General features: G+C 37.3%; 3 protein-coding genes across 4 annotated transcripts; 1 reads left to right on the top strand and 2 right to left on the bottom strand.

Moving 5' to 3' along the window:
- The first annotated feature begins 5000 nt into the window (after positions 1–5000).
- Positions 5001–7430, top strand: LOC119071210 (pickpocket protein 28-like). The gene is made up of 6 exons (XM_037176005.1): positions 5001–5177; positions 5232–5328; positions 5391–5502; positions 5556–6073; positions 6638–6997; positions 7062–7430. Exons 1-6 carry the CDS (start codon positions 5033–5035, stop codon positions 7345–7347), a joined length of 1518 nt encoding a protein of 505 aa, XP_037031900.1. The 5' UTR covers positions 5001–5032; the 3' UTR covers positions 7348–7430.
- Positions 7431–7458: 28 nt separating this feature from the next.
- On the bottom strand, positions 7459–9659 carry LOC119071185. Its single transcript, XM_037175958.1, has 6 exons — positions 9553–9659; positions 8867–9491; positions 8667–8808; positions 8233–8604; positions 7903–8181; positions 7459–7839 (listed from the first exon to the last, which is right to left on the bottom strand). The coding sequence occupies exons 1-6, from the start codon at positions 9600–9602 to the stop codon at positions 7490–7492; spliced, it is 1818 nt and encodes a 605-aa protein (XP_037031853.1). The 5' UTR covers positions 9603–9659; the 3' UTR covers positions 7459–7489.
- A 4007-nt stretch (positions 9660–13666) lies between these two features.
- LOC119071152 (heat shock 70 kDa protein 4) lies at positions 13667–21481 on the bottom strand. 2 transcript variants are annotated; one of them, XM_037175897.1, is made up of 7 exons: positions 21056–21434; positions 16531–17405; positions 16057–16440; positions 15780–15973; positions 15444–15542; positions 14870–14998; positions 13667–14805 (listed from the first exon to the last, which is right to left on the bottom strand). In XM_037175897.1, exons 1-7 carry the CDS (start codon positions 21160–21162, stop codon positions 14131–14133), a joined length of 2463 nt encoding a protein of 820 aa, XP_037031792.1. In that variant the 5' UTR covers positions 21163–21434; the 3' UTR covers positions 13667–14130. The 2 variants fall into 2 exon arrangements, with proteins under 2 accessions (XP_037031792.1, XP_037031793.1); XM_037175898.1 differs by lacking the exon at positions 15444–15542 and having other exon boundaries at positions 21056–21481.
- Between the last annotated feature and the right edge of the window lie 712 nt (positions 21482–22193).

The raw sequence follows: 22193 nt of genomic DNA, 5'->3' as shown, positions 1-22193 counted from the left end.
TGTATCCTTAGCACCATTGTATCCTATTCCACTATCAACACTTTCAACGTAAATTGCCCCAAATATTGAACAGAGGAAGGTACGATCGAAAAGTATCTCCATTGAACATGTCTTCTGTAAGTCTTCGGATGTCGTCAAAGAATTGATCACGTTCGTCAGCAGTGTATCCATCTCCCATGAAGACAACGTCGATTCTATTCTGTTGGTCACCACTGTACACAATTTTTTCGATTCTACGGTTTCTGCAATTTCTTGCATCTTCCCGTGTATGAGCGCAGGCACAAACTCTTCTAACATTGGCAAATTGATTCTATGTGATTGTCCAAAACTTGAATCGTTTTCGCAAAGATCTCGACTATAATCGAGTCATCAAATTTTTTGTAAGAATTCATCTGATGACGATACAACTGCAGATTTTGTGAAAACTTTAACCTCTTTGGAATCAGTCGTCTCAAATCCTTTGAATTTGGTTGGAATATTGTGCTCAATGATTAAACATTTATAGTAATTGCCATGTCGACTCTGTCGCAACTTCGAATAGTAGGATTTTTCCGCACTGATGGGTGCAAACGATAATTAAATTCAATTTATTGAGCTAAATAAAATCGATTACTTACGCTGAACCACTTGAAATATCAGAAATAACCAAATTATGAGCTTCCACATATTTTCTTATTCAACTCTCCGTCTTCTATCAGCCAATTAACCGCTCGAAAAATCAATCTCTTCTATTTATGGAGACATACTTAGTCTTATCAATCAGAGATTTCGGTAATACCTTATCTCCTTCTAAACCTAAGAATTTGTAATTCATTGGTGTCAGGGCCTGTTTTATAGATTTTGAGTCTAGAAAACCTAATGAATAATCCAAAAAAAATTGAATTTTTTACAATTTCTTTGAGAAAGTTACCTTTTAGGATTTAAGGAGTGAATTTGCATTAATTTTTATAATTAGAACCAGAGCCAATGGGTCGTGGTTGGATATGGAATGAAATGGCTGCTAATGTAGTGCTTCAATCCAACTTTCTGACAAGAACACATAGTATAAGTTTTTTTACCAGGAATTATCAGTTGTGATCCATTTCTATATAATAAAATTAACCTCAGCGATGGCCAGTTCTTGATATTTTTGAATAAAGCCCCTGGTCTCATGGTCTAGACGCTTTAACAGACTACAAACACATATCCACAAATTTCAATCAGCTATTGTCAATTTGCCAAAAATGAGCAGTCTTACTCCTTAAGAGACAATAGAATCTTGCGATGTTACCTATTATGACAAATTGAGGATTCCATTTTCAACTCCGGGCTTTCGTTTATGAGGGATTCTTTTGAAAAACAGCCTAACGAAATGGGACGCATTTTCCTGTGGACCTTTCATATGTGCCTAGAACGGGCTTCGACAATAGAAGCCAAAACCACTTTTCAAAAAATTTCGTCGAAGCTTGTGGAGGGCTAGTCGTCAAAAGTGATAAAAACCCGAAAACTTGCACTTTCTTACAAAAATTTTATCCAGTTATACCGAGCCGTACGAACTTGTGTGGGTGTAATTAGAAAGGTAATCGCATGTACTATTGATCCGAATAGGGACTTATTGGTTTTGAAATTCATCCACACTGAAATATGTGCAGTTACAGTTTTCACCCACACGACCCCTGTACGGCTCGTGTAACTTGAGAAAAGTGTTTAAGAAAAAATTCAAATTTTCGGTTTTTGATCACCTTTCACTAGCCCCACAAGATTCTAAGAATTTTTTGAAAGTGGTTTTGGCTTCTAGGGTCGAAGTACGTTCTAGGCACATATGAAAAAGTCCACTGGAAAAATGCGTCCGATTTCGGTAGGCCGGTTTTTCAAAAGATCCCTCATAAATGAAAGCCCGGGCAAAAATGGAATCCTCAATTTGTCATAATATAGGGAACTTCGCAAGATTCTCTTGTCTCTTGAGGAGTGCGATGATCGTTTCGGCAAATTGACGATAGCTGATTGAAAATTGTGGATTAATGTTTGTCGAAGTCGTTCTGGGCAATTGATTTGCTGGAAAATGCGTCCGATTTTGGTAGGCTGTTTTCAAAAGAAACCCTCTTATGTAGTTTGTGATCTAGCAAGTAATATTTACTTATGAGATCTGTTGTGGACGACTGACTTGAGGAAAGTTAGCTTGTTGTAGTCATGGACAGATACTTTCATTTCGACACAAACTTATATTTCTATCGTGTGACGGCTGATAACGGCTGTGGACTACGTGTGTAACTAAACTTATTATCTTTAGGACACTTTACGTTCGACAAAATCTCTTACTGGCTTACATCCTAAAGGTTTCGTTATTTTAGTCGAAGGGGCCATAGAACAACCGTGTCCATTGAAAGGTGCAGAGAATGTGTTGGATTGATTCTTGGTGCCAAGCTGAACTCCGCGGCAGTTTTCGAGTAATCGGGTAGTTTTTGGCCCAAATTCGTGTTTTCTTCAGTTTTCGGTTTTTTGGACATGACGTTCGACGGTCGGCAGATAGAAAAAAAAATTTTTCGGCAATATTATAGGATATTATAGGACTCCGAAGACGAAATTCTGTAAATTACGGGGTGGGCACACAAATCGGTCAAAAGTGAAAATTTTAAAAAAAGTGCAATTTCATAGCGCTTCTTTCGAAATTTCTTCATGAACTTTTGTATCAGAGAATCTTAGTCACTGCGAGTTTGCTCATCGAGAAATTCTGTACAAAATTAGGTGTTTTACCACTTATGAATACAGGGTGGCCACATTTTCTTGAAAAAAATCTCAGAATCAACACATTCTCTGCCACCTTTCATGGACACGAGTTATTCTATAGCCCCTAGACTAATACCATTATTCGATCTTCTAATCATTTTTCCGATCCTTTCTTATCAGGCGACAATGGTTCTTCAACTTTGAACGCAGACTGCCGTACATGAGAACGTACAGTAAACGAAATTGTGAAATGGAATGCTTGGCCAATTACACACTGGGATTTTTGTGTATGCGTAAAATTTTCAATGCCTCACGACAGAACAACGCCAATTTGTGGCATAGCTAAGGTGAATTGTTACAATGAGGCAGAATGGATTTATTGGAGGACTCCGATACAGTTGAACGTCCAAAGAAAATTAATCGTTTCGGCAAAATTGGACGATAGCCTGATTGAAATTTGTGGATTAATGTTTGTCGAAGTCACGTTCTGGGCACATATGATTTGCTGGAAAATGCGTCGTCGATTTTGGTAGGCTGTTTTTCAAAAGAAACCCTCTTATGTAGTTGTGATGCTAGCAAGTAATATTTACTTATGTATCTGTTGTGGACGACTGACTTGAGGAAATTTACGTTTGTAGTCAGTTGGAACAGATACTTTCATTTCGACACAAACTTATATTTCTATCGTGTGACGGCTGATAACGGCTGTGTGACTACTGTGTAACTAAACTTATTATCTTAGGACACTTTTACGTTCGAAATAAAAATTGTGGTACAATCGTATCTTCCTTGGTTGTGTAAAACATGACATGACATCGGTTTCAAATAGTAGTTTCTGTGAATGTACGCAAAGGCTCCCGTCTAGTAGATATGATTTGTGTAGATTATCTTATTTATACACGTAATCGCTTATCATTTGCAAGCACTTTGCTGGACACACTCACTTCTAAATAAAAACGCCAATGTTTCGCCATTGAATGTACTTGGTTTTAATTCTTAAAAACTCAAAATTTGAAATGCTTAAATAATGGTTGAAATTTAATTTAATTTAAGAGAAAAAAAAACATTCTGTTATCGTTTTAATTAAATGTAAAGAAGGGAAAAAAATGTTTGTCTGAAATTGTAAACTCAGCATAATTTGTTCACGAACCAGAAATTGCGATCCTTCTTATCTTTGCGCGCGTAAACAAATTTATTTAGTTTTTATCAATTTTGACTTATCGAATAAAATGGTAATGATTTTTGTGATGAGATTAGGGATCCCTCCTTGTTTCAATAATTGAAACTTTTATGGTTTACACTTTTTTGACGCCAGTTAAGACCAGCAACTTGGTATTTATCAGTTGTTTCTTGTCGACTGGACCCTTCTTTCAAGTTAACAAGATTCACCATAATTTTGGTCGAAGTGCGACGATAGTCGCATCTACTAACAAGCTGAGATCCTCGAGAATATATTTGTTTTCGCTAAATCCACGTTCAGGATCGCTGTTTGCATGACTCAAAGAAAGGACTGTTTTCAAATTCATTGCAGCGTAATTAAAAAAATTACTTGTTTTTCAGTTTTATTAAAAAAATTCTTTGATAGTGTGGGCTATTTTTAGGAATTTTAGGAGTTTTAGAAGATTTTTGGAGATTTTAGGAGGATTTGGTCCATTTTAGGAATTTTATGAATTTTTAGGAGGATTTGGTCCATTTTAGGAATTTTATGAATTTTAGGAGGAGTGGGAACTCTGCAATAATCATATGATGTTAGGTCGAAAATTATTTTAATTTACTTTTAGTGTTCAAAATCCGCTTGATTGTTACTTAATTAAAATTCCTGAAGTGCGCTACGTAGGACAGTAGGACAAATTTCGAAAAAGTGGGACACTGTGGGAGCGCTGATTTGGTTGTAACAATTTGACCAGCTTTTCGAAAGAATTCTGATGAAAAGATATCATCAAAAATAAAATAGGAGGCACGCGAATGTTGGCAAAAATTTTAGCTAAGTACCAATGTCTCTTAAATTCTTGAGAAACTCTGTATGGATAAACTAATTAAAAGCATTTTTGAGTTCTCTTTGCACTGCATAGCTTTAGAGTTCGCACAAATTCACGCCTTTAGTGTGTCAAAAATTTAAATATTTACAACTGACAGTTGGACAAAATAACGCTGACGTCATATAAATGTCAAACACTAAGCGTCAAAGTGACCCGCAATGCGGTATGCTTTGAAATGGAAAGACAGTGTGAATTTTCTTGACTGAAATTGTCAATATATACGAATTAACAAAATTTCCGCTTTAAAACCTTTGACCAACATTTAATACAGATTTTGGTGGATAGTTATGGTATCATGCTCGTTGATAGGTTGTGCAATTACAATTTCACAATCGTATATGAAGTGGGACAACAATCCCGTTATCGTTACATTCTCCGAGAAAATGACCCATCTGAAACATCTACCATTCCCAGCTGTTACAATTTGCCCAGGTGAGTTGGATGACTCAAGTTAAAGACTTTCAATTAAACAAATTATTTAATCAGAAACGAAAAGTCAAAAAAGTATTTTTGACTATAGAGATACATTGAGGAAAATCAGTTTTGAGGCTGGCCCACCGCTTTATAATCTATCAGAAAGAGAGTAAGTGTAAAACAACGCTAGATGAGAAAACTTTTTCATTATTAACGTAGCTGGTGTTTCAGGTTAAAGTACGCTTCTGCCCAATTTCAAATTTGTGATCCACTCATACTCAGCAATGACAATAACATTGGTGATAATTTTACGACCGACATTATTTTCGATTTAATAAAAGAAGTACGACCTATTACGTATGTGAAGACCAGTTAATTAAATTGACATTTCCGAAGGTTGCACCATCCATGCAACGTTCGCTGATGACATGCTCGTTCAGAACGTTGTCGGGAATTTGTGATAACATTTTTGAAGAAATCATAACTGCTGATGGTCTCTGTTTCACATTCAATTCCCTGTATCCGAAAGAAATGTTCATGGAAGGTGTCAGTGACAAATTCATGTCCACTTACAATTATAATATGTCGGATCATATGCATTGGACATTAGAGGACGGTTATGCGAACGGTTTTGAAGATGACAGAGCTGCGGGTATATACCTTTATCCATATCGAGTCATAAATGCTGGTTCCAAAGCTGGATTAGACATCGTTATGGCAATGAAAATGCAAGATTTGGATTATTCGTGTCGTGGACCAGTGCAAGGATTTAAAGTGGTTTTGCATCCTTCAGATGAATTGCCTCAGGTTGATGGCCAGTTTTTCCGAATTCCAGTCGGACAAGCCGTTCGTGTCTCCATCAAACCAAATGTGTTAAGGACAACAAAATCTCTTACTGGCTTACATCCTAAAAGGTTTCGTTATTTAGTCGAGGGGCCATAGAACAACCCGTGTCCATGAAAGGTGCAGAGAATGTGTTGATTGATTCTGGTGCCAAGCTGAACTCCCGGCAGTTTTCGAGTAATCGGGTAGTTTTTGGCCCAAATTCTGTTTTCTTCAGTTTTCGGTTTTTTGGACGTTCGACGGTTCGGCAGATAGAAAAAAAATTCTTCGGCAATATTATAGGATATTATAGGACTCCGAAGACGAAAATTCTGTAGAAATTACGGGGTGGGCCACAAAATCGGTCAAAAGTGAAAATTTGTAAAAAAGTGCAATTTCATACGCTTCTTCGAAATTTCTTCATGAACTTTTGTATCAGAGAGATCTTAGTCACTGCGAGTGTGCTCATCGAGAAATTCTGTACAAATTAGGTGTTTTACCACTTATAAATACAGGGTGGCCCACATTTTTCTTGAAAAAAATCTCAGAATCAACACATTCTCTGCACCTTTCATGGACACGAGTTATTCTATGGCCCCTAGACTAATTGACCATTATTCGATCTTCTAATCATTTTTCCGATCCTTTCTTATCAGGCGACAATGTTTCTTCAACTTTGAACGCAGACTGCGCTACATGAGAACGTACAGTAAACGAAATTGTGAAATGGAATGCTTGGCCAATTACACACTGGGATTTTGTGGATGCGTAAAATTTTCAATGCCTCACGACAGAACAACGCCAATTTGTGGCATAGCTAAGGTGAATTGTTACATTGAGGCAGAAATGGATTTATTGGAGGACTCCGATACAGTTGAAACGTCCAAGAAAATTAATAGCTGTAACTGCCTGCCAGCTTGTACCAGCATTTCCTACGATACTGAAATATCGCAGTCGTCATACGAATGGAAAAACTTTTACAAAGCCTTAAATCATACCGGAGCGGTGGTTGAAGGGTTTGCCCATTACGCATACGATCAGAAATGAATGAAGGTTTTACAATTTATCAATTTCGGACAGGTATCAATTTGCCTCCTTTTCCATTTTCTTCAAAGAAAATCAGTTCATTACATCGAAACGCTCCGAGCTAGTTGGACTTACAGATTTTGTGTCGTCTTGTGGAGGTCTACTGGGACTATTTATGGGTGTTTCAATACTGAGCATAGTTGAGCTCTTCTATTACGTTTCATTGCGGCTATTTTGCTTCATGCGATCACGTAAAATTGAAGAAGAACGGCAAATGCTGCCGAAACTGAAACTCAGAGGTGAATCGCAAAGAAGGCCGTGGTACATCGAAAGAATTTAGTCCAACTTTTCAATCTCGTTAAAATTTGGTAATTAAAAAAAAAAAATCTTTTCTAGGGAAGGTATTTGTGTGTTCAGTAGATTTGACTTTTGGCACTCGTTCGAAATAAAATTTGAATTGTAAATTTACACCCAATTTTAATTTAGATCAATAAATGTTTTGCATTATCAGTCGCAGAAGGAAGACTTGACATTGTTGAATTAACTGGGAATGTTACAGTAAATGTTTCTGAATCATGCAACAGCGCGTTGGGATCATATCTGACTTCTGGGGTAATGAAATGCACAGACACCGACCAGGTACCTCCCTCAGCATCGATCACAAACTGATCATCGAATTCCGGCCGTTGCTGTCCACCATAAAACCAACGAATTTCCAAAATCTCGCCTTCCACTTCATTTCCAGGTGCTCGCAAATGTGCCAATTTCAACGTGTTGACTTCGACACGTTTTGTCTTATCAGGATTCGATATTTTACTCACTGTGACATCATCTAAAAAGTGAGAAAATATGCATGAGACCCACGTCATGGATAATTTATGAACTGAATTCGCACCAATTAGAGAAATTCTCTGGAAAAATTGGTACCACATTCCCTCCTTGCATACAGAACAAAATTCGTTGTGAGTCATATTCCTCATTAGACATCCTGCATTAGTTGGGCGATAAGTTACTCGTCTGCTTACATCCCAAGTAGGGTATGCAGATACCACGCTATTGTCAATATGGAACTCATCTTCGTTGCCAAACTCATATAGTCTTACCGAACAGATCATTCTTGGAATGGCAGGGTTGGTAGATGCGGTTTTAGAGCGAACCGAAAATGTATGTTCACCTTGAGTACCATACCATTAAGTACTATTTTGATTAAGAAAAGTGATAATACCTTCCGAGAATCCCGCATCGTTCAACCAACTGTAGAATTCTCTGTCATCACTACCACGCGATTCCCAAGGTAGAATTTCACCGTCAAGAACAAATTCAAGAGAATCCGCCTCGCCAGCTGCACTTACCGATACATCGAGATACCATCGAGAGTATTGACCATCAGAAGTAAAATTAAATGATTGAGGGCCAGATGCTAGATCTGCCCACGGATACTGTAATAGTCTGTATATTGCTCTTTCCTCTCGCACATTTCGATCGGTCAACCAATGACCCCACTTAGTGGTGACGAGAGTTAAATTGGCTGCAGAATTAACACCACGATAGGATGATCCATTATCGTACTCCTCCCCGACATTAACGAAATTATGACCTTAAAAAGATCAAAAAAAGCATCTGCAAATTTGTCCCATTTGTTAGGGCTGCCTATTTTACCCATTTCATGTCTGAGTACAACCGTTCCGGTACGTTCCGATTTCGTAGAAATAACAAACTCGCCGCCTAGCCCACCATAAAAGTCGTCGTTTCCAATCAATGAAGGATAGTCACAGCCTCCAGCACCAGTCAGTTGACAAATCTAGATGCGCAGTATTTTCAATCTATTGTTTGTAGTTGAATGAGCAAGAAATTTTTACTTGTCTAGCATACTGTGCGTTGCCAGTATAAATCGCTCTTAACTGCCCTTGCTGTCTATATAGTCTAAATGGTGTATCCTTAGCACCATTGTATCCTATTCCACTATCAACACTTTCAACGTAAATTGCCCAAATATTGAACAGAGGAAGGTACGATCGAAAAGTATCTCCATTGAACATGTCTTCTGTAAGTCTTCGGATGTCGTCAAAGAATTGATCACGTTCGTCAGCAGTGTATCCATCTCCCATGAAGACAACGTCGATTCTATTCTGTTGGTCACCACTGTACACAATTTTTTCGATTTCTACGGTTTCTGCAATTTCTTGCATCTTCCCGTGTATGAGCGCAGGCACAAACTCTCTAACATTGCAAATTGATTCTATGTGATTGTCCAAAACTTGAATCGTTTTCGCAAAGATCTCGACTATAATCGAGTCATCAATTTTTTGTAAGAATTCATCTGATGACGATACAACTGCAGATTTTGTGAAAACTTTAACCTCTTTGGAATCAGTCGTCTCAAATCCTTTGAATTTGGTTGGAATATTGTGCTCAATGATTAAACATTTATAGTAATTGCCATGTCGACTCTGTCGCAACTTCGAATAGTAGGATTTTTCCGCACTGATGGGTGCAAACGATAATTAAATTCAATTTATTGAGCTAAATAAAATCGATTACTTACGCTGAAACCACTTGAAATATCAGAAATAACCAAATTATGAGCTTCCACATATTTTCTTATTCAACTCTCCGTCTTCTATCAGCCAATTAACCGCTCGAAAAATCAATCTCTTCTATTTATGGAGACATACTAGTCTTATCAATCAGAGATTTCGGTAATACCTTATCTCCTTCTAAACCTAAGAATTTGTAATTCATTGGTGTCAGGGCCTGTTTTATAGATTTTGAGTCTAGAAAACCTAATGAATAATCCAAAAAAAATTGAATTTTTACAATTTCTTTGAGAAAGTTACCTTTTAGGATTTAAGGAGTGAATTTGCATTAATTTTTTATAATTAGAACCAGAGCCAATGGGTCGTGGTTGGATATGGAATGAAATGGCTGCTAATGTAGTGCTTCAATCCAACTTTCTGACAAGAACACATAGTATAAGTTTTTTTACCAGGAATTATCAGTTGTGATCCATTTCTATATAATAAAATTAACCTCAGCGATGGCCAGTTCTTGATATTTTTGAATAAAGCCCTGGTCTCATGGTCTAGACGCTTTAACAGACTACAAACACATATCCACAAATTTCAATCAGCTATTGTCAATTTGCCAAAAATGAGCAGTCTTACTCCTTAAGAGACAATAGAATCTTGCGATGTTACCTATTATGACAAATTGAGGATTCCATTTTCACCCGGGCTTTCGTTTATGAGGGATTCTTTTGAAAAACAGCCTAACGAAATGGGACGCATTTTCCTGTGGACCTTTTCATATGTGCCTAGAACGGGCTTCGACAATAGAAGCCAAAACCACTTTCAAAAAATTTCGTCGAAGCTTGTGAGGGCTAGTCAAAAGTGATAAAAACCCGAAAACTTGCACTTTTCTTACAAAAATTTATCCAGTTATACGAGCCGTACGAACTTGTGTGGGTGTAATTAGAAAGGTAATCGCATGTACTATTGATCCGAATAGGGACTTATTGGTTTTGAAATTCATCCACACTGAAATATGTGCAGTTACAGTTTTCACCCACACGACCCCTGTACGGCTCGTGTAACTTGAGAAAAGTGTTTAAGAAAAATTCAAATTTTCGGTTTTTGATCACCTTTCACTAGCCCCACAAGATTCTAAGAATTTTTTTGAAAGTGGTTTTGGCTTCTAGGGTCGAAGTACGTTCTAGGCACATATGAAAAAGTCCACTGGAAAATGCGTCCGATTTCGGTAGGCGGTTTTTCAAAAGAATCCCTCATAAATGAAAGCCCGGGCAAAAATGGAATCCTCAATTTGTCATAATAGGGAACTTCGCAAGATTCTCTTGTCTCTTGAGGAGTGCGATTGATCGTTTCGGCAAATTGACGATAGCTGATTGAAATTTGTGGATTAATGTTTGTCGAAGTCCGTTCTGGGCACATATGATTTGCTGGAAAATGCGTCCGATTTTGGTAGGCTGTTTTTCAAAAGAAACCCTCTTATGTAGTTTGTGATGCTAGCAAGTAATATTTACTTATGTATCTGTTGTGGACGACTGACTTGAGGAAAGTTAGCTTGTTGTAGTCAGTTGGAACAGATACTTTCATTTCGACACAAACTTATATTTTCTATCGTGTGACGGCTGATAACGGCTGTGTGACTACTGTGTAACTAAACTTATTATCTTTAGGACACTTTACGTTCGACAAAATCTCTTACTGGCTTACATCCTAAAAGGTTTCGTTATTTAGTCGAGGGGCCATAGAACAACCCGTGTCCATGAAAGGTGCAGAGAATGTGTTGATTGATTCTGGTGCCAAGCTGAACTCCCGGCAGTTTTCGAGTAATCGGGTAGTTTTTGGCCCAAATTCTGTTTTTCTTCAGTTTTCGGTTTTTTGGACATGACGTTCGACGGTTCGGCAGATAGAAAAAAAAATTCTTCGGCAATATTATAGGATATTATAGGACTCCGAAGACGAAAATTCTGTAGAAATTACGGGGTGGGCCACAAAATCGGTCAAAAGTGAAAATTTGTAAAAAAGTGCAATTTCATACGCTTCTTCGAAATTTCTTCATGAACTTTTGTATCAGAGAGATCTTAGTCACTGCGAGTTTGCTCATCGAGAAATTCTGTACAAATTAGGTGTTTTACCACTTATGAATACAGGGTGGCCCACATTTTTCTTGAAAAAAATCTCAGAATCAACACATTCTCTGCACCTTTCATGGACACGAGTTATTCTATAGCCCCTAGACTAATTGACCATTATTCGATCTTCTAATCATTTTTCCCGATCCTTTCTTATCAGGCGACAATGTTTCTTCAACTTTGAACGCAGACTGCGCTACATGAGAACGTACAGTAAACGAAATTGTGAAATGGAATGCTTGGCCAATTACACACTGGGATTTTGTGTATGCGTAAAATTTTCAATGCCTCACGACAGAACAACGCCAATTTGTGGCATAGCTAAGGTGAATTGTTACATTGAGGCAGAAATGGATTTATTGGAGGACTCCGATACAGTTGAAACGTCCAAGAAAATTAATCGTTTCGGCAAATTGACGATAGCTGATTGAAATTTGTGGATTAATGTTTGTCGAAGTCCGTTCTGGGCACATATGATTTGCTGGAAAATGCGTCCGATTTTGGTAGGCTGTTTTTCAAAAGAAACCCTCTTATGTAGTTTGTGATGCTAGCAAGTAATATTTACTTATGTATCTGTTGTGGACGACTGACTTGAGGAAATTTAGCTTGTTGTAGTCAGTTGGAACAGATACTTTCATTTCGACACAAACTTATATTTTCTATCGTGTGACGGCTGATAACGGCTGTGTGACTACTGTGTAACTAAACTTATTATCTTTAGGACACTTTACGTTCGAAATAAAAATTGTGGTACAATCGTATCTTTCCTTGGTTGTGTAAAAACATGACATGACATCGGTTTCAAATAGTAGTCTTCTGTGAATGTACGCAAAGGCTCCCGGTCTAGTAGATATGATTGGTGTAGATTATCTTATTATACACGTAATCGCTTATCATTTGCAAGCACTTTGCTGGACACCTCACTTCTAAATAAAACGCCAATGTTTCGCCATTGAATGTACTTGGTTTTAATTCTTAAAAACTCAAAATTTGAAATGCTTAAATAATGGTGAAATTTAATTTAATTTAAGAGAAAAAAAAACATTCTGTTATCGTGTTAATTAAATGTAAAGAAGGGAAAAAAATGTTTGTCTGAAATTGTAAACTCAGCATAATTTGTTCACGAACCAGAAATTGCGATCCTTCTTATCTGTGTGGCGCGTAACAAATTTATTTATTTTTATCAATTTTGACTTATCGAATAAAATGGTAATGGAATTGGTGATGAATTATCGGGGGGGAGGGCAGCAATATAAACAAAACTTACCAATTAATTGGGCATTAGATCTTTTAATGAATTAGATTCAATAAAAATTAAAATGGACGAACAACTGAATATAAAGTGGAAATGATTGCAAAGCTGATGATGGCAAGTATAGTTTTTAGGTGAAAATTCGAAATTTTTATCTCAGACTTGAATTTCGAACTTCATTCGAATAACAATACGAGCTGAGTGAACAACACTGACAGCTTCGGAAAATTGAAAAACAATAATGAAATGAGGTTGAACGACCGGTCAATTTTCTTTGCATACAATACCGTTTTAAGGCTACGGAATTAAATCATTAAAAATTCTCTTACTTCGTATGGATGTCAGGTTTCAGACTGGCCATACTGGGCATCGCCCGAAGGGCCGCTACTCCAAACTTTTCTAAATTTCAAAAATCAGATTTAACATGCCGCTTGACAGCATTGCCCGAAAGGCCGTTGGGAAGCCAGTCCGACCCTGATGAATGTAAATGAGTGTGGTTCGGATTAAATAACAAAATCATTGGAAGTGAAAACAAAATCGGACGAAAATTATGGTCGGCATTAAAAGCGTTGACGATCGCAATCTCTGATTTACGCTTGGTATGTACAATAATAATTCAATTCTTAGCTGGGGGGATCATTTTTTTTAAATAACATTTCATTCACTAAACTTAGAACTGATATAAATATATCCTATAATTTCAGAAGAGTGGTGTGTTGTCGGTGCTTGTTATTTATATAATAAATTCAAAACTTCAATTAAATTCTTGTTTTATTCTCATGATTTTAATGATTTCAACTGATAAAGCGCGCAGATAAATTTGAATTTAATTTTTTGTGCAGACTTTTTCCGATCTAATTTTGAACAAGCATTAATGCTTCGCTTAAGTTAAAAAAAAAGTTTTTTTCTTTTAATTTGTTACAATTGGAAATATTCATCGAAAATTAGACCCAAAAAAGATTCATGTTAACGAAGAGGAAAGGAAAACCAAATTATTTGACGGCCTTTTATATATAAAACCAAATTAGAATTTCGAGATGTTAAATGTTATAACAATGGGTAGCAGAATGGTTGGGCTTCTTCTTACATACTTTTGATTTCAAATTTTACGTTGAATTCACTTGATGATAAACTCCATATACACACACACACGCAATCGCACGCACACACTTTCTCTATTCTTTCTTTCGACAACACGACAACATTTTTTCACCATGTTACTCAACTTCCATTTTATCTTCGCTTAGTGTCGGTTCGGCTGTTGGTTCATCTTTAGCCTGTTTGTTATCGGCAGCTGGTTGATCCGCTGGTGGAGTTGGTGGTTTTGGTTTTGGTCGATTCAATACAGAATTCATGCATTGACTTAGCGTATGAATTTCGTGACGAATCTCTGATGATTTGACGGGCAGGTCGACCGTTTTCGGCGATCGCTGAAATTTGCCTATTTGGTCGTCGTGCCATTTTTGTGCTCGGTCAGCCGATTCGGATAGATTTAGTATTTCCGTTTCCGTCAAATGATTGTATTTCGTTGCACCCTCACGATACTCTAGGACAGCTTTGCGTGCCATTTGTATGCAATGACCTAATTCGTCAAAATCACGCGGTTGATATTCGAATTCCAAACTACGGGCTTTTATCGGATCGGTTAATCCTTGTAAATGATCTAATTTGTTGCGGTATGTGTCACGATCACAATCTTCTCCTTCTTCATACAGCCAATTTTCCAATTCGTTCAGCTGCGAGCAGATACCTTGACGATCATTGTCAACGACAAATGAGGACAGAACACCCTCCTCGGCCAGTTTGTCACGCATATCGTAGATGAATTCTTCCAATGCATTGCGTGCATCGACACGCTCCTTTTCTTGGCGATCGTTTTGTATCATTCGAGACTGGAAAGAACGATGAGTTGTTAATCATTGTCGGACCGAATAGTTAAAATAAATTGAAATTTACCTCCTCTTCGTGGTATTTACGTAATTCGTCGATCGTGAAGCCATGTGTCTTCGCTTCCAATGCAAGGTCAATCATCTTGACGGCGGCCTTCTTTTTCTTTTCCTTGTTTTTGGGATCGTCATTTGTTCCCTGTAAACATAGAAAACATCTGAAATTCTTCGAACTAAACTGCTGCCTACCCATCTTCTTCGGAAAATACGAAAAAGAATCTCCACATATGCCATGCCATCAACTAACATCGTCTAAAAGCAAAACTAAAAAAAAGTGAAATGAAATGTGAAGAAACAGAAAAATAAACCGGAAACGAAACTGCAAAACTTTCATCCCATCCGCCATTCGTGGCATAAATTTCATTACAAATGAGAAGCAGTTTCGATATGGCAAAAATAAAAAGTGGGAAGGTGTGACAACTAGTGCGGATATATAACTAAAAGCAACAGCACAGCAAACTATAATGGGAATACAAAACCAAAAAAAATGAAATGAAATTAAAATGGCACTGTGGAGCAGGGCAGGCAAGCGGTCGATGGTGAGGGCTAATTGAAATCATGAAAACCAACACGGATTGACGTACCGAAGAAAACCATCCCTTAACCCGCTGAGCCCACCCTGGTGCCGTCGGAGAGTCAGCTATATTCTGTTGATTACTGTTATTGTCGTACCGATATTCTTCCTGTTTCAAAAAAAAATGTGGAAGTGGAAAGATGCTTCAAAAGACTAAAATTATGTTCAAAATGAAAAATGACTGTCCATTCGAGACAGAGAGAAAGATAGAGGTGTTAGTTTAGAAATGGTAGCAGTCATTTTACGATAGATAGAAACGATAAGAAAATAAGCGATCAATGAACGTTGCCTAGAAGCTGCGCAAAAAAAAAACGAAACCGAAAATTTACACGAAACAATTTCTCACCTCTTGACAATCCATTTGTTCGCCAGTAGCGTCATTCTGCTCATTAGCTCCATTTTCAGCTTCAGTTTCTCTTTTCTCCACCATTGATGCACTCGAAATGAATAGAATGCCATTGTGATCGATGCGAACTTTGACTTTGACTTCTTGAGATTCGCCAGCAGCATTCGGTTTCACATCTTTAACGTGCCAACGACCTACGATTTTAGATCGATTTTACTCATCGGCTCCGTTTACATAACGAATACATTGGCGGGTCTCCATTTTTTGAATTACTCACCTACGACAGGATCGGGAAATGTGGCCGGATCCGAATAGGTAATTTGCATATTGAATGGTTCTCGTCGATATAATGTCAGCAGGCGGCTAAACGGCGCAGCATGGAATGCAGAAAATACTTCCATTTCACCACTTTGACCACTTTCACCGTCCCAGCTAATGTTAACGGGATAGTTTTGAATGTCGACGACACTGAATTCACGTGCACGCACTTTCGGTGACAAAATTGCACACTGTAATGCAGCACCGCGTGAAACGGCTTCATCTTGGTTCAATGTTGTGTTAACGGGCTTGTGAAATATTTGTTCGATCAATGCCTTAACAGCTGGAATGCGAGTGCTGCCACCCACTACTTCGACAGAGTAGATGTCCTCTGGTGACAATTCTTTGGAAAGGAAAACGAAACGAAAATTAGAATCGGAAACACTTGTTTTAAGCGTTGGAACAAGTTGGGACAACAAAGAGAGCAACTTACTTGAATCTGAAAAACATTTCATGAATGTTTGCTCGGTGCGTTTCAGTAGATGCGCACAAAGTTCTTCCATTTCCGAACGAGCCATACTGGAATGAACATCAATTTCCTCCATAAAACATTCAATGTTCAGTGGTAGCTTCGTGCTGTTCGCCGACATTTGTTTCTTTATTTTCTCTACTTCGCTCAGTAATCGCAAATAAGCTCGCGGGTTTGTCTTAGCGTTAATTTTGTATTTGACTTGAAAATCTTGCGCAAACTTATCCGCCAAGATAGCATCAAAATCACGTCCTCCAATTTGATCCCAGGCACTACAAATCATTTTTAGTTTTCCCTTGTTAAAGGCCACAGCTGACACTTGCAACGATGCATTGCCGAAATCGACGAAAATAACATTTCGCGGTTTCTCATCCGCAGCGGGCAGATCCTGTTTGTAAAAGCCGTATGACAAGGCAACGGCAGTGGTCTCGTTAATCAAACGTAACACATTCAAATCGGCAATGTTCGCAGCATTCAATAGTGCCTGACGTTCAGCATTTGTAAAGAATATTGGGCAAGCAATCACACAATCGTTGACTTGGGCCTGCAGTGCTGTTTCGGACGTCTCTTTTAGTTTAGTGAAGAGCATTGCGGTCAATTGTTCCGGCGAGAAAACTTGCTCCTCATCCAAATAGTTGACGCGAATACCGACGCCACCGTCCGGTCTCGGTTCCAATCGGTATGGTATGAACTTTGATTCGAGCTCCACTTGTGGATCGTTGAATTTTCGGCCGAGCAATCGTTTGAAGTCACTGATTGTATTTTTCATATTTGTGACCTGTTGATTTTTGGCCGCAACGCCAAGAATTCGCTTTTTGCCAGCAAATGCGACACATGACCTGCAAAGGAACAAATCAAATTTTGATCAATAGAGAAGTTCTAATGGTGAGGTATCGGAACATAAAGTGAGAATCGGCGCTCAATAACACAAGGATCAAATTTAGATACGGGTCTGCATCAAACGTCCTGAAAAGATTGGAAATAGTAGGAAACCTATAGATGAAAGAATTTTATGAAGACGTGAGAGGTGAAGCCGAGGTCTGCAACACAACCAGCTCCGAACTCCATGAGGCCGAATGGATTTTTCTTTTTGTCGAAATGAAGGACAATGAAAGACTCTTCCTTGGACTCTTCACACAATGCTCAAAGGGTTTTTATAGGCCAGTCCGGCCCTGCATACAACGTTTTAACAAAGGAATCATACCTTAGTGCAAAAGTCCTTGCAAATCCATTATTTTACTGGTTCAAAAAATACGTCCAGTTGATACATTGTACTTAGGCGACGTAAATGACGAATTCACTCAGTGGATCGCATCAAATTTTTCAAAATCTTCTACGTATACCAATCCATTCGAATGGCGTAAGAGTGAATAATTCAATCAAATTGGTAAGACTTGCGTGATTTTTATAAAAAGGAATTTCAATATCAAGTTTTAGAAAAGTTCTATCAAAAGGTATCATCAGAGAACCCTACGGGGAGACCTGCGTGATTTACTGTCAAACCTACAATATTTGGTTTAAGAACTCAATCTGTTTTCTTCAATTTCGCAATTTCATTGAATTCAACTTAACTAAATACCAAAGAGCCCCCAACAAACTACAATTAGAAGCAGTGAAATTGCAGCATTAATTTGCTTCAGCTGTCTTTCAGCTGATCTACACATACAATCAAAAATATTTATACGGTTTTACAACTACCACGCGCGTGCGTGTAGCAGCTTCAACCGTATAAAGACGTTATAAACATAGTGGATCAGCAGAAAAACAGCTAAAGCAAATTCATGCTGAAATTTCACTGGCTCTGACTAAGAAAAACATTTTCAAAATGCAACATGCTCATTTATAGCTTTTACCACAACTCTGGACCCAATTTTATTTAATCTTGATAGTTTTGTCAAGACGGGTTGTTGTAGCCGTTGGTGTTACTCATAATCCAATATACAACAGATCCCGTCAAAAAATCAAATAAAAACAACAACAAAGGAACAACAATTATACATCACGTTAATAGTGTTCTCATTGGCCATTTCGTGACTTAAATTTTATTTATTGTGACTCATTTGTTGATTTCGATTCAACGACTATGATCAATGGCAATATATTATGTAGGTACGAGAAAGATATCAAGCGATCTTAAGAGTGTGTTCGCACATTCAGTGCAAGCATATTATTTATATAATAAATAAAATGAGTGGGCGGTGTGTAATACATTTTGGCCATTTCACCGGTCTCAGTGGATATTTCAATATTCAGCAATGAGTTATTTTCGTTCCATATCATTCATTGGAATAGAATCAATTTTTTTTCTTTTCTTGAATTTTTGTTTATTAAAATATTTCTCATTTCTATAGCATTTATTCGAAATAAAATAATAATAAACGTCTCGCACTTATTCAAAAGTTTCCTTATTTACAGGACAACGTTTTGACTTTACTAGGAAAAACTTGGAAAAAGCCAACCGTGGTCAATTGCGAAAGAGCCTGACCTAATGATTCAAAAGAATTTTTCATGTAAACTGTCAGGATTCAGGTCACGCTTAACAGGATTAATATATTCAGCTTTCAGGTCAATTCTGATCAGATCAGGTCAGGCACAACATCTGGATGCATTTTTTGCCTGACATTTAAAAATGTCAATCATAGAATGAGGTGCAACCAGAAGTTAGATGGCTAAACATTACCTTGCCCAATGAGAACCGTTTGTAACTAATCCAGAGTTCGATCGTTATAATATATGTCAAAATGGACTAATATGCATGTGACGCCTAGCTGTCCACCAGTAAGCAGAAGTGCTACAGTAAATCTTGTTGATCATACTTGTATGTGCTAATATATATGAATCAATCAGGTGGATCGACGACGTATTCAAAGGTTAGTAATTTCACTATAGCAAGTTCAAATAACTATCTCCTGTAAGGAAGGCGAATGACATTGTTTGATTGGATTGTGTATTCTCTTTTGCTCCCTGCACTTGTCTTATTAGTACTGTAATCAGTCACCCTCAAACGTCGATTCAATACGAGTTATGACTTAAATGTTTCGCTACTACTACAGAGTGTTATGATGAAAGAGAAAGAGATATTTTGACAAATACCCCAAGGCAAGTTATAATAAATTGGTCTTCGGTCCTCTCGCTCTCCACGTACCACGTTGAAAGAGAAATAAATACTTTGACAATTACCCCTAGGCAAGTTATAATAACTAGTCTTCGGTTTTCTCGCTCTGATCATAACAGTCTATTATACAGAATGTGGTGGCGTAACTTGACCGAGACGTTACCTAATGGTAATAATTGGTTGTGTTCGGTTCATTGCCTTATCGCATTAGATATCGAAATTAGCGATATGTTCTGATTATGAATGATTTGTTTGAAGCTATCGGTAAAAACTAATGAAAAAACCGGAATTATTACGCTGCAATCGCCTCAATTAAATATTGGAGAATCATCAGCTCAAATGACATTTTCGAACATTACACCACTTCAACAGTGCGTAGAACATATTGTTTAGCTATCAAAGAAATATGTAATTACTCGAACAAAGCCGAGACAAAAATGAATTTCAGTCAACAAATCATAAAAGAAAAAAATTTGGAGAGAACTCTCAAAACCAGACCGAAAGTATACGAAAGTAACAATCGATGAATTCGACATTTGAATATGGACAAACGTATAATTACCATCTGTTGTCATCATAACTTATTATTTAATGTATAATTGACTTAAACATCTTTCCTCGGCCTTTAACACGTCTGTCTGTTTTATTTTCTGCTCTTGCAAATATACAACAACATATACCGCACCGTACCATATACAGCACAGTTTTATTATCATGCTCTAATTTAATCAACCAATGAAAATGTTCATTTAATCGTCACTTAGCACCTCATTAGATTTTGAAACTAACTATTTTTTCTATTTGGTAAAGGTAGCAGATATTTATTACACCGAAATGGTGTGTATGGCATCAGATGATGATGATACATCTGTCCGAAAAAATAATCATTTCACCGCCGAAAAACGTGCGAAATAAATCAATTTTAATGGTGAATGCAAATCGATGAAACGAAAATTTTCCAAAATTTTTCCATAGAAAATTTCAGAGCACAAAAATCGGTCGATTTTTCATTGAACTATTTATCAACTATACATTATAATCCCATGGGCAAATCGGTATTGACATGAGAATGTGAAAAGTAGATTTTGAGGTTACGTTTTAGCCTTGACATGCTGGACAATGTTCCATAGAAACTACTGGAAAATCGCAATTATTTTATCCAATAAAAATCTTCGAGTTTTTAGATTCGAAAGAAATTCCACATGGGATTGTAGGCCCACAATTCATTCATAAAATTTGATTTATAAAAATATGCGGCATCATGTAACCGAACCATCATTATTACGGGGAAAAACGCCTATGTATTACATTACATTATGCGGCGTTTTTCTCTTTAAGAATGTCAAATTATTTTAGCGATTCTATTGTACTTACGGTGTTGCACGTAAACTGTAATCATTGGCCAAAGTTTCAATGCCTCCCGACAGTCCAGCGGCAACAAAGCAGGATTCGTTGCCGAAATCGATACCGATAACAGACATTTTTCCAGTCAAAAATAAATTAACTTTTGATTCACTTTGTAGTTTCTATTCACACACAATTTTTCGCTTCACACTTTTGTTTGTTTCCGTTCAATTCTGATGTTGATTGTATTTGTTTTGAAAGAAAATGTCTCTCAATCACTTGTGCAAGAAATTAACGTTCGGTTTGTGTTTGCCGTAATTGAAATGAAATAGGGAATATTCTCGAGATAAAATACGTTTCGTCCCTTTAGTAAAGAAATTTCGAGAATTCACTACGCCATTGATGTGGTGAATTTAGACATATTTGCAGCAACCAAAGTGTTTCCTTACCAACTTCAATTCATTGCAATGTAGCGGCATCTGTCGTTGAATTTTTTCGCAAAAAAATAGTTGTGATTTGAGCGGCTCCGAGCTGTTATTTCATTGTAAGTTATGCATTGAAAATTATTTCATAAAATTAAAAGAAAAGATCCCGCCAATGTTGCAACGAAAACAAAATTGCTGACACAAAAATATTTGAAGGCACCAATCTTAATCCGAACTTCACTCCGTTTACTCGCTGTTTACGCTGCAACAATGGAATTCGTGCAAAGCACTTTATTCCGTTTCCTCATGTTAAAAAAAATGAAACTCGTCTCTCTTTCCATTGTAGTGTGAGTAAACGGGGTGAATTGTGGATTAGGCGTTAAGACTTTAAGTTTAAAAAAAAGAAGTTACATTAATCATGCAACAGGTGCAACCGTAGCCTATATGTACATGACCACGACAGAAGATAGTTAACCAGGCAGGAGCGCTGATTTGACTAAGGACCTGAATAATCTAGTAGCCCTATATTTTTTGCGAATAAAGTTTTTCAATTTAAGTCACAGTTCATTTGAGTTCATTTTCATCCAGTGTATTAGGTCCCTTATTTGACGTTTCGAAAATGAACCGCTCCTGCCTGTTTTATTTTACTCTGCCGTGTCATGACTCCAAATAGAGTCAGCCCACTTATCTTTCTTATCGTATGTTCAACATTTTTTCATTCTGTTGCCTAGGAACTGATTTTT

Source organism: Bradysia coprophila, assembly GCF_014529535.1.
Source record: "Bradysia coprophila strain Holo2 chromosome IV unlocalized genomic scaffold, BU_Bcop_v1 contig_144, whole genome shotgun sequence".
Taxonomy (NCBI): domain Eukaryota; kingdom Metazoa; phylum Arthropoda; class Insecta; order Diptera; family Sciaridae; genus Bradysia; species Bradysia coprophila.
This window is presented reverse-complemented; position numbering and strand designations above follow the sequence as displayed.